The sequence below is a fragment of the Mugil cephalus genome, chromosome 1 (assembly GCF_022458985.1).
Source record: "Mugil cephalus isolate CIBA_MC_2020 chromosome 1, CIBA_Mcephalus_1.1, whole genome shotgun sequence".
In the NCBI taxonomy this organism is placed as follows: Eukaryota; Metazoa; Chordata; class Actinopteri; order Mugiliformes; family Mugilidae; genus Mugil; species Mugil cephalus.
In genome coordinates, this window is record NC_061770.1 from 7,664,050 (window position 1) to 7,677,219 (window position 13,170).

At 45.0% G+C, this 13,170-nt stretch overlaps 1 protein-coding gene across 1 annotated transcript in view; it reads right to left on the reverse strand.

Moving 5' to 3' along the window:
• plxna2 (plexin A2) overlaps positions 1–13,170 on the reverse strand; it is a 157,883-nt gene that overhangs the window by 43,450 nt on the left and 101,263 nt on the right. The window contains exons 9-13 of the mRNA XM_047584622.1: positions 11,913–12,027; positions 10,785–10,985; positions 10,130–10,226; positions 9,736–9,935; positions 2,971–3,122 (exon numbers count right to left, since the gene is read on the reverse strand). Coding sequence (XP_047440578.1) covers positions 2,971–3,122; positions 9,736–9,935; positions 10,130–10,226; positions 10,785–10,985; positions 11,913–12,027 — 765 coding nt within the window. The remainder of the gene's footprint in view (positions 1–2,970; positions 3,123–9,735; positions 9,936–10,129; positions 10,227–10,784; positions 10,986–11,912; positions 12,028–13,170) is intronic.

Sequence of the window (13,170 nt, forward strand, 5' to 3'; positions counted from 1 at the left end):
TGAGTGCCGAAGTGAAGTAATCAAAACACGTCTCTGCTTGAAATTGATTTATGTCGCACTCTAATTTCAGTCTTCTTCTGTTGTGCGTCTCACTTCATTACGGGACGTATCCAGACATCGACCAGGAACTCCCGCCTCCCCTCCATGGCAGTCTTTTAAATGAGACCAGCGCTTCTCCTCCCTTGGTGCTTCAACACGTTTCCCACCAACAAACCAGGTTCCCCGGCAGCAGTGGTGCCGTGCCAGTGCGGCGAGTCTAATGTAAATCGTGCAGCAGGATCGATACAGCCCTACGTGTGTGCCATGTGATCAGGTGTCACCCAGCTCTGCAGGTGACTAGATCAAATGACATAATAAAATGAGGACGTCTATCGATCGGAGTCGGGGCGTAATAAAGTACAGAAAAGCAATCACGGTGTAGAAAGTGAGATGGAATATGTGGTGAGGCAGATGGCAGGGGCAGGTAGGAGTGGAGGTGATGAAGCGGAGCAGATGTATTGTTTCTCCAGCAATGATCGCCTGAATTACAACAAATGACTCTGGGAGCTTTGTCGGATGAACTGTGTGGAAGAGAGAGGCTAAGGGAGGATTTATTCGCTGACAGAACAGATTTGATCCTCTCACAAGTACTTAGAGAAACAGAGCCTCCCCCTCTCCCCCACCTGTAGGCCTACTGCACTGCTCCTTTGCAAAGCTGCAGATTTATGGAAATATGTTTCAAGTCCGAACATTCATCTCTGCAGATCTCCGTTAAAACGGAAGTCTAATTTTCTAGTAAGCTTTACCTTTAAACTCAACTCGCAGTAATGAGGACTCAATTTGACCACTACGCACCAAATCTGCAGAATAGGATCAGCCCTCAGAAAAAAAAAAAAAAAAAAAAAAAAACTTTCTGGCTGCGGAAAAACACAAAAGTTGAGATTTTTTCCTTCAAAGCAGGAGTGGCTTTCACACACACTCCTCTGAAGTGGTAACATAAAAGACACATAAATATGGATGCTTTTTTTTTTTTTTTTTTGGTCCAGTCCATCGTAGGAAGCCTGGTGACTGAATTAAGTCCTTGAACACACACCAACGGTCACATAAGGACATGAATAAAATGAACCTGGAACCAATATGACCCCAAGGGAGTCCAGCTCCAAACATTATCAGGAAGACGCCTTTTAACTTAGACAAAAGAGGTCAGAGGTTAGTTTTGGTAAAAGAAGACCAACAGTTTGTCCTAAAGGTGTTTCAAATGCTGTCAGATCAGTGGTGCTGCTGACAAATTGTCCCGTACAAGACAAGTGGCACATTTTAATTACAATAAATGTGCCCAGTACAGCACTAAGAGTCTTATGTGCTATACATGATCAGAAACATGCCAGTATTAAAATAACCAGCTAGTTACAGCTGCAAACGCGCAAGCACATGTGTGTCAGTGTGACATTTAAACAGCACTATAAGACGTGAGTTGGAGCAGTAGTGCAGCGCTTAGATGTTCTCTTTCGGAGGGCAGAAGTAGGCCAAGGAAAGAATTAGGGTTAAAGGCTCCTCTGAGAGCCAAGGCAGTGATAGCCTGCGTGTGTGTGTGTTCGTGCAGTGTGCTGTATGTGTGCCATCTCCCTCTCTCACTATACATCGAAAAACTTTACGCTATTTTCTAACTCATTAAAAACCAGCAGAGAGAAGATTTCACTAAGTGAACATTTCAGACCATTTGTCTTTCCTATAATTATGAAATTATGAAAGCATTCCTGTGATATTTCCAGGGACACGTGAGGTCTGTGGTACCCAGTAATGAGTTTACAATCACCATGTTGCATTTCTGTTTTTAATATACTGTATGTATATAAATATATATATATTTTTTTCATATTATATTGATTTTCCACGGTACAATTATTTAACCTATAGTAGCTGGATAATGAGTATTTTTGTGCCTTCCGGAAAGCATCCATCACAAATTATAATAGGATTATTATTTGGTTTTTTTTTTACATAGAACTGCATTTACTCCACCAACAAAGCTCAATACCCAAAGGCAATCCAGGCAAATCTCAATCCAAATATGTTAATATATATTTAGGGTAAATGAATGCAGTGTGTGTGTGGTGTGTGTGAGATAGACACCCTTGTCTGTCTCATGTGAGGCTGCCGTCACCTGAGGAGGCTAAACAGCCATAAGGCACCGTGTTTCTAAGTCTACACATGTCTGCGTGTCCAGCCAAGGGGGAGACGGGAAGGTTGGGAAGCCCGGGCCGCGTTTCATTAGTTCAGGGTGAACGGGATGGGCTTCGACGTGATGTACACACAGCATGGGACAATTAAGGAGGTAAACACAAGTAAACACACACAGCTGTTGTGGGATCATTGCTGACTAGATGAGCGGTCGAGAGAGAGATGGAGGGAGAAATAGGCTAGTGTGCTGCAGGGGGAGAGCGGGGATGTCAGGACCAGACCGTCTGGACATGCTCCAGTCTTCGTTAGAGTGGAGGTGGAGGGGAAAGCAGATTTTCGTCGCAATATACGTTTATTGATTAGAGTTTATCAGTTGTTACATCCCGTAAATAATGTATGAAAACCCCGGGCTAGATGCGCACTTTTCTGAATGTTAATAGCTAGTTTAAGGCACACTTATTATTTAATAGCTCTGTATTATAGGAATGCTGAATATTAAATAAATAAAAAGGCGTATGAAAGAAATGATTGTTCTGTATAAACGAGCCATTTCATTATTAGAAACTTTTGGGCTCAGAACAGCTGGTTAGAAAATTGTGTTGTTTACAGATTGGATAATTAGCTGATTGAAAAAAAATTATCACGTTACACTGTGATCAATACATTGCAAACCTTTTTGCCAGCTGCTTTCATAAATTTGCATTTCATCAGTGGCAATAATTGAATTTTGTTCAGTTTCCAATCCACAAATGACAAATAATAACAATAGTAATAGTAATAACGCAATAATAAATTGTTGGCGTGACTCACTGTTCAGCAATGATGTAGCCATCCTCCACGGGGGTACACCTCACTCCTGCCACCTCTACATTGCCCACCATGTCGGAGAAAGCCAGGCCGAGGTTTGTGCCATAGATGGTCACCCGCGTGCCTCCCTCTGGCGGCCCTGCGACCGGGGTCACCTGCAGGAATCCAGAGATTTAAGTGAGCGAGCACGCCGGCATCAAAAGGTATTTTTGTCTCCAGCGATGCACCTGTCTTGCAGAAGCGTATAAATGAGCACAGGTTTCCGTACATGCTCAAGGGTAAATAAGCTCTTTCGTTCCAGGTGGCTGTAAAAGCAATTAAGAGCGCTCCAAACTAACACCCACAGAATGTCAGACCATGCTAGTCATTTTGCCCAGAGCATGTTCTAATCACAATACTAGCTAATAGCAATTGTTGTGTGGCTCTCTCTCTGTCTAATTACAGCATTGCATCTACACACACATAAATGAAGGACACACTTTTAAACTTCTACAATCCCCCCTATGGGCTGTGCAGTAATAAATTGAAAAAAAAAAAAAAAGAACTTAACAATCAAAACAAAACATGGTGGATTATAATCATTCTGGACAGGGGCCTCCTCTGAGTCTACTGCTGCCATCGTGGATGGTAAACCTAACAAGGGGCGTTATTAATGTTTAGTGCAGACCACCTACTCATAAAATGCAATATGGCTGCCCAGCATGACCTTGGCACAGGGTGGCACAGTGCCTTCTGTGCTGCAGAGCCCTGTTGAGGATCCAAGCTGGCCACCATCCAGCTCTTTAAACAAGAGAGGTGAAGACGAGGGGGTAGAAACAAGAGGAGAGGGGAAGAAGAAAAAAAGATGAAGAAAGACCAAGAGAGGAGGCAGTAATGTTTGGTGGAAGTAAAAGGACATTGGGAAGACTAAGAGAGAGGATGGCAGCAGGGAGGGGGTGACTGTCACTTTGCCGTGTGGAGCTGCTAGTGCTATGTAAACAATCAATATGCTATTACTGGGCATGCAAGCAGAAGGGAAGAAACCCACAGTCAGTTGTACCTGCTCACTGAGCTGCAAAGCGCGACGCGATGGCGACCCTTTAAGAGGTGCCGCGCGCCTCCCCTTCGTACCCCCGACACCCACTAGGGCATTACGGCTACCCTGTGGGATGCCGGCATTGTAATCTAGATTCAGTGGACATTAATTGCTCTGGATGTAAAGTAAGTGTGTCACTGCACTGCCTGAGGGGTCTGAATACATGAATCTTTTAGCACTGCTTGGGCATGCAGGGTATAGAGGGAGGGGGGGAGACGGGGGGACATAATGGCTAAATATATCCATGTCAGGCGATGGCAGCAGCTATTCGAGCAGACTTACTGATGGTTACATAAGCAATGGAAGGGCCTGAGAGAGAACAGGAAAGAGAGAATGGGAGAAATGAGAGAGCGCAGAAATGACAAAGAGGCTGGTAGAATGATGGGGCGTAGGGGAAACGGGATGAGCAGAAGAGCGAAAGTGGATGCCACTCTGTTTAGTCCTAACAGCCAACACAGGTGACAGGTGAGGCAGGGACAGTGACAGGACAGCGGTGCAGTTTCACACGTGGCCATGCTAAAAGCTTGGGAGGCCTCCTCCTCCTACCCTTGAGGCTGAAATGGAGTTCTTGCCATGGTGGACCAAGCGCAGGAAGACAGTCTAATCCATGCATGAAACCCATTTGTCTGAGCTCCGTATTGGCAGATACAGCCTTGATTCATCGGGATCATAGAAAAACCAGCACTTCAAAGAGGCACGCCACCAATGTCTCCGGGCAGAGGAGAGCGAGAACAGTGCTGCTCTTTGTATCTGTCTGCATTTCTTATACAAACAAAAGGAACACATCTATAATGGATCCTCTTTGTACATGAGGCTGTGGTGTGGCTGCCTTTAAATTCGATTCCAATGACCTTTACAGAAACAAGCGCGTGTAGTCATGTAGAGCTACCGTCTCCTGTAGATATTCTTCAGAAAGGTGGTGTTCGGCTTTACAATTCACTGCAACGTCCTCTTTTTCGCATCCTTTTTTTTCCTTTTTATTTTTTGTCTTTCATCATCTCGTCTCCCTTGGGCTAGGTGACACATCATCCTGCTCTAAGCACCAGTTTGCTTGCTTGTCTTATTGAGAGTTTGGGGGGGGGGCACATGCATCCACTGCCCTTACTCCCCCTTTCCCACCCAGTGTCGCCATGCCATGCTCCCTGTGTAATCCTTTTAGCAGCAGTGCTGTTGCCCGCCTGGCATTATTGTCACACTGTCAATAGAGGGTAATTCCCAGCAAACAGCCAGTCACTCTTCCTTCTCCAACTCAGGCGCTTTCTCTGGCATAATCTATCTCTCTCCAGCTCGAGAGCATTGGCTATTCACCAGTTCCTCCTAAGACATTCCCTTAGATTTAGCTAACAAACATGCAGAGCACAAACTGAAAAGGAAGGCTAAACTGAAAAGAGAGACATTTTAATCCACCAGAAAGAAGCTTCCAGAAAAGAAAACGAATCTTCGGGGGGAGACTAGGAGGAATGGCCTTCGGTGTGAAGAACCTCAGGTTGTCTGTCAGTGTGGTGTTGACACATTCTACTGAGGTAATGGTGGGGAAAGATGTGCTGATGCAGCCACGGCTAAACTCAGTACATACAGCAGAAAGAAATACACCAAGCCAGCTGCCTTCAGGCAATGCAAGCCTAGCACGCCACTGTAACTATAGCAGCTGACCGAGCCTAATGGAATTCTCCAAGACAATTCAGCAATAATAATATTTAATCACTCTGTCGGCCAATAAAATGTACAACGTCAGCAATTTTGCTATTCCTCGCCATCATCTTTTAACGTAGCCCAGGCATTTATTAAACCAGGATTTTATCTCCTTGAAGCTCTGAGGCAAATCTCTCACGCTACCCAGCAGTCGATGTACGTCTACTCTTGCCATAGCTGTATATTTTGATTTGAAATTAAACAGCCCTTGAGAGAATTTAGAAGCTCGCAGCTAATCTCTTTGTCTTTGGACGCGGCTCAGACTAATTTGAGCATGTCACATTTAACTGTGAGCAGCATTTTAATGGGCTTGATAAAAACCCCAATGATCACTTGTTCCCCGAACAAACTACAGCCTAAATACTTTATGTGGTCTTAAATGTCTTACAGTCAGCTACGGACTGTGATGGAAAGGGGCACTGAGAACGCAAAGAAGACAAAACAAGAGACAAAACGGAGTGTTTGTGGGCGAGTATGCTGATAGCATGTGATTCTTTATGGATGTGTGGGCTATGAGGGGCGAAGACTCATTTTACTGTGCGATAACGTCAACTGTCGGGTTTAATGAACATTTGCTCCCATGTCATACGAAGACATTTTCAGGCTTTATAGCAGTGAACACTCTTTAGTTGGAGTTTGATGCTGACTGACAGGCCCACTATTTCTGAAGTGTTCAAAATATCAACAATAAGCTTGCATGCACTGCGCCTCTCCCAAGGCTACAGATATTTATACATACTGTCACTGTGAGACAGGGGAGCCTCCTCGCTATATAGCATTCTTGTACAAAAGCCACGGCCAAAGCCTATTGAGGAGATTTCTTTCATATGCCCATCTAAGTCCCAGCTTCATTTGATGTTGTTCCCTCTGCTGTTAGCAGGGGCTTACATCTCTTCAATATTAATGACCCATGGTGGGAGGCACCATGGCACTTAATAGAAACATTAATTATTCAAAAGCTCTATCTAGTGGTAGGCACATCTACTAATGTGCGAGTATGTATACAAATCAGCTCATGATGGGGGCTTTGGTGCATACAATCAAAACCAAATTTATTAATAAATTCAGCCCACCAGGGGGATGTCGGCTTCTTAAAGAAACTGTAATCACTGAGAGACGAGGGGGGTAGGGCGAAGCACAAACGAACGCCAGTGAAGAGGAGAAAATAGGTGTCTGTGTGGGTCTGGCGCGCATGCTCATGCAGAGTTGGTTTTGCCACCGACAGCTGTAAACAGATCTGAGTTCAGATAGCCCAAAGGTACCCCCACCCACCCCTAAACACATACACACACACAGACACTTTTGTTGTTCCACCCTTTCAAGGTTCAGTTTCTCTGCTCTGTCTTTTGTTGTCTAGGATGATTCACTTCAGCTCGTTCGAACCATATATTCACAATTTTAACATCACCATTCTCCCCAAACTAAAGGGAAGACGGACCCTGGGACAGTGACTATCTTCGCATTCTTTTTTAAATGTGATTGGAATCATTCTGGTCTTTACACAGACACTAAATTATCTGAAGATAGCTGATGATATAAAAACACCATGGCTCTGACCACTCTGATCCATTGAAACTGCTGTAAAAGACATTTTTCATATTTCACTTACAAAAAAAAATGGTGGTCATATCCACATCCATTCGAGTTTACTCACTCGGTCTAACATTTGTCTGAACAACTGACTCTTTTGCTGCCAGAGTGTTTCTATCCCTCTTAGAAACTCATCACACCACCTGACGTCCACCAAATTGTAATAATCATTTCATATTGAACTAGGATATTATCATAATTATTAGCAGAATGCTAGTGTCCATGTACGCGAAACTGCTGGCTCTGTCAAAAGCCCTCGCTGGTGTTAAGCACTTTTAGAATAATAATTTCTGCAATGTCTACTTCTAGATTGGAACGTGATTTTTCACAAAGGGCTTTTGAAATCATCACTGCATCAGTCTGCGGCCGTGCATAATGCATCTTGATCTCAGATCCTGTGGAGAAGTCATTATCTTTTTATATTATAGTTGATTTTGGAATGATTGTTGGGGGCGTCTGGGAGCCCTCGCTATGATTTTCACCAGCAGTCACATCAATAGGATGTTCTCTCTGCATATTTCAGACATAGTACTGAGAACATGTATATTGGTACATTGATCAAGAGGTGGATCCAATAACGTGAGGTTTCCGCTTCATGCAAATATTTGTTTTCATTGTGTATTTAATAATTCTGAGTTGGGCCAATGCGATTGGGCCAAAAGCCCCTCCCTCGCATATGAACCTGGAGCTTTTTTGCTAACTGAGCATTTCCATCTCAAAATAAAATGAAAAGCCCCAAATATCTTCAATTTGTCACTTAATGCTAGGTGATTGAAGAAGATATGGTCTGAAGGTGTTCGAATTCTCTGTGCTTTTAAAGACCACCAACATATCATGATCAGATCATATTACTAAGATAAACAGGGAATGAAACGCGTCCCACTGGGTGCCTATGGAATGAAAAACCACCGGGATGAGTCAGAGCCCCTGATACACACAAGGAGAAAAAAGAGGAGGGCGGATGGAAGGTAGAAAAAGACGGAGACAGAAACAGATAATCAGAGCAATAATGAAGAAACTGGATTAAAAGGAAGTAGGGGTCTTCTTCCTCAGCTTGTCCCTCTATTTTCCTGAATTATCGGGGTATAGCGAATCAGTTAACCAAGTTGTTAACTTCACTTTTTAATTGGCTGGAGTTAGATGTGAGTTTGTGGCGCAGGAATGAAAAGCCAAATGAATCAATGTGGAGGCAGTGAGGTCTAGTGGGTTAACCACAATGCACTGGGGTGTTACCAAGCCTAATTAAATAGTATGTCCCTTCTGGCCTGACATCTCTGTGACAGCAAACCCACCAGGGGGGGATGAGGACGTAGCCTGAGCAAGCAAGGACCCACTTATGGAAAACAAATAAGCACTTCCAGGGCATGACCCTAGTGTTGTTGAGATGGAGGGTGGCCAGAGAAAGGGTGATTTATTTTTTTTTTTTTTGCAACGCCTGGGAAGGCTCAGCGAGTTCGCAGAAAGAGGTGCCATACATTCTCTTACCTGCTTATCTGTATGAGCAGCGATATGTTAAAACGAATTAAATTTCTGTCTAGCAACAACAATAACAGCTAGTTATTCATAGTTTTGTTTGTGGCGTTCCCTTTTTAGCATTTCTTGGTGTCAAAGTTACTTTCAAAGAGCGGGAATAACCTTGTGCGCAGACAAAAGACATCTAAAACCTAGGAGCAGGCATCTGTGCATACTGCAGAAAGGGAAGGCAAGTGTCAAAAAGTCAGCCCTTTAAAACTGAATATCTCAGGCCCTGTGTGTGTGTGTGTGTGTGTGTGTGTGTGTGTGCACTACCGCCCTTGGATGAGTCCAGAAGGTGAAACGAACTCTCCCATGAATATGCAAATGGAGGCACAACACATATCGTCCACACAAGTACGTAAATGATTATACACGTGATTTTTTTTATTTTTTTTTTTGTTTTGCCCTTAAGCAAATCAACATTCTTTAACCTAATTAGAAAACGAATTACGGAAAGAAAAAGACAAGATAAAAGGCAAACAGAGTGTGCGGGGTAAGCACTTTGGGGAGCTTCCTGAAGGTTTGTTTTTGTTCTTCCGCGGTCCAGACAGAACCAGAGCAGGGCAGAAGAGCTGCCCCTCAATACAAATCAGTCATTTTACTGACAAGAGTCCAACCAGTGACTCAATGATAACCATCAGTTCATCTTTTGCATAAATGTTTCAAAGAACAGAACAGAATCTCATTTTGATTTATTTTAGTGGCCATGGCGAGCGAGAAGTCTTTACCTAATAGCACTGTCACTGTCGCGAATGGCAACGTCTTATCAAGCGGCCTCTTATAAAATATTGTGACAAGACACTACGTTCTCCGTGGCTGATTATCAAACACTGACTGGAGCCCGGCAGGTGTGGGCCGGGGGAAGGAGTGACAAACGGATAATGATGTGTACGGACCTCAGTGATGCGTGGGTTGGTGCACTTCACGTTCTTGCTGGAGAGGTTGAGCCAGCGGGTGGTGTAAGGGTTGATGGGAGGGCAGTGGTGCCGCAGCGTGCACTTTCCCTCTCCGCTGCACCAGCCGCACTGGAACTTCCTCTCCGCCTTCAGACACATGCCGCAGCTGTCACGCTGGGCTGCGCACTTGTACAAGTGCACTGTCGGGATAAAAGAAGCAGCCCAATGAACAAACAGGAAGCTCTTTTATTTATATAAGCAATTTACATAACAATACGAATCAATACACATAAGCTGTCTTGAGTTGTGTTTGGAAAAGACAGCACGGTGTTGCATTTCTCCGTCTTCATTCGGTTTGCTAGCACGTGTTGACAACAGCGCACCTCGGCCTTACCTTGAATGTTCTCTGGGTTATCAATAATGAAGTTGCCGTTCCACACCACTGAGAAATCCACTGGCAGCTCACTGATTTTCATCCCCTCGTACACATACTGGAGGCCCGAGGATGACGGGGAAGAGGGAGGGGGAGAAAGAGATGGAGGTGAATGTGGGGGGAGAGACAAAAAGAGGGGAGGATTTCAATTGGGGGTTCGGGAATTTTAGTTCCCTCGAGACTTCGCAGATGCAGCAGTGTTACCACAAACTTACATCACTTCAACTTCTGAGACGTGACTAAGCGGGGCCGAAGCTTGAGCTACTCTTCTGGCCTTTGCAGATGATGTCCTTATCTGGCTTCTGTGCCGTAAATTCTAGCCTGGCTTTTATTGTGTGAGTGTGTTGTGTGTGTTCGAGAGAGACAAATCAAAAGAATAAGAGTATAATGTCTGTGTTCCTGGGAATATATTGCAGCACAAGTCATGCTGAAAGCCTGTCTGGAGTAATTACCCAGGTTCCATCCACTTTATGCCTACTGACTAAATGACAAACATACACAAACAGTTACATACAAACAATGTTGCAGGGTGGTTTAACGGTCGTTTTTTAATATAACCGCTTTCTGTTTCTGTTTATTCCATTCACAACGTGTACCCTAAGTCTGGGCAACCTACCGAGCTGTTCTGACACTGCACGCTGGAGCTGTTGAAGCGGAGGGCGGTGACTCGATAGCTGGTCCCCTGGATGTGGAGGACACATTCATAGCCGCGCTGGCCAGACTGGGGCTGTGGCAGGTTCTTGGCCTTCAGGGTTATAGGCTTCACCTCCCCTGCAGGGATCAGAATCTCCTCAGAGCGCACCAGCTGGGGACAGTCCTGGAGGGAACAAAGCGCAAGGGCAGAGAAGACACCGGTGTCAGCTCGGCAGAACAACAAAATGTGGCTGTTTTGGTCACTGGCAGGATGACAGAAATCAATGAGGAGCGATGAAACATAATGAGAAGTCACAAATACAATAAGTGCGTTCAAGTTAAGAATTTAAGTGAGCTCTGTGGCCGTAATATGCAATCATATTATATATAAGAGAGAAATAATGAAACTACCAAATACTCAAAGAATAAAAACTATATCAGTAGTTAGTTTAAATCTGTCAAAGAAAACTGGCTTTAAAGCACCTTTAAAGACCGAAGCTTTAACTGTGTTCTTAGACCACAAACCTGAAATCATTTGGTGCTTGTATCCACTCCCTAATAAAGTTTGTATGGTGCTGAGTAAGCAGCGGATTTTATTAATTAAGAACATGTGATTCTCACCCAAATGAGCAGCTACTAACCCCGTTCTTTATCCTTTAGCCCAAGTGGGTTTAGAGAAGCAAACAAAACCCCCCCACACAGAAATCTAGAAAGGCCTGTGTGTGTGTGTGTGTGTGTGTGTGTGTGTGTGCGCGCGCACAGCCATGGAAAATTCCAAGCACTTTGTCTCTACTTCACATGACTGACATGGTCAGAGTGATCTGGTATCATTGTTAAGACATGCTGTGCTCAATAACTCCAGGGATAATGGACTGTTAATTGCTACTGCAGAGAACAAGAGCCCCGAACGAGCAGCGCCATTTCAGAAATAGAAGAGCTCAGATGGCTGTCTTTCTGAAGACGTGCCCCGAGGCTGACACAGAGCTGCACACAGAGCAAGATGCTGGCAGAAAGAATAACCGAGAGAGGGAATTTGCATGAGGAAGACAGAAAAAATATACGTTGGCTTACACGCGCCGTGTGTTTGCGCGTGCGTGTGTGTTCCACTGACCTCAGAGGCGTTGACTCGTCCCTCCTGGAAGGAACAGCTGGAGGGGTCGTGGGTGCACAAGTTGCGGTACTTGCACCAGTGGCAGCGGAAGGCACTGTTCACGCACGACAGACACCTGCGTGATGACACGAGTGAGCACACACACACACACACACACACACAGACACACACACACACACACACACACACACACACGTGCACACGCTGAGTGAGAGAGTCGAGGGGGCAGCGAGTTTGCCAAAAGTGGGGGAAGTGCCACATAGGAAATGAGTTCAGATCCCAAGTGGGCACCTGCTGTTGTTGTGCCCTTGCAGTTGGCACAGTACCTAATGGCTGCTGGGGCCAAGTTCACCCTGCATATATTTTCTACCGCCATACATTTACGCCGCGTGTCACGTGTGAACAGGAGGCTGAATATTAGTCCTCGAATCAGATGGAGGATGAGAGAAAGAGAGAGTGGCGGTGCGTTGAGTAATGAGGACAAATAAGACATTGGCACAGCTTGATCCTGCAATTACCATTAGCCCTGCATTGTTGGAGTGCTGATGTAATTACTAGCTGTTAGGTGCGTGTTTGCATGTGAGCATTTTAGCATGTACAATACGCAAGTATGTGTGTTGGTGTCACTGCAGGGATGCGTACTGCAGCGCCGGCAGCTGAGCGGTATTCAGGTCCTTCGCTTTGGAAGCAGCACTGATGAAAGGACGGAGAGATGAGCAAATACAAGAATGGACAAGGAAACAGGAACATGACACTCTCTGGATGTTGCCATAGCAGAGACACGACTCACTTTTAATTGATCGTGATGGCCTTTACTACACTATGTATTCATGAACAGTTGTTCAGAGAGTGCATTTCGGTCTCAGCTGGCTCCCCCTCTCCCTTTCTCTGTCTGATACAAGCTTTTGTTACACTTGCTTATTGTGAAATATTCATCGGCGCAACAGTATGGGTGGTATCTCTGGCAAGCGCACTAAATCCGATGAATAAAGCTGATGCACCTTCAGGCAAATTCGGCGTACAGCATGCGTGGCAGCGGGAGAGGAAGAGATAGCAGGAGTTGGCGTTGGCCCTTTTCAAGCGCATGCATCTCGCAGAAGAATGTTCGCCGTCGCCGATTAACCGGGCTGATGTGAGAGCTGGCAATTTCGTTCGGTGCAACTCAGACAGCAGACAGCCGCACGAAGCGGGGGAAATGCGGAGCAGTGTTGCCAGCTTTTATCTGGTAAATGAGATCACGGCTAAAACATTTTTGTTT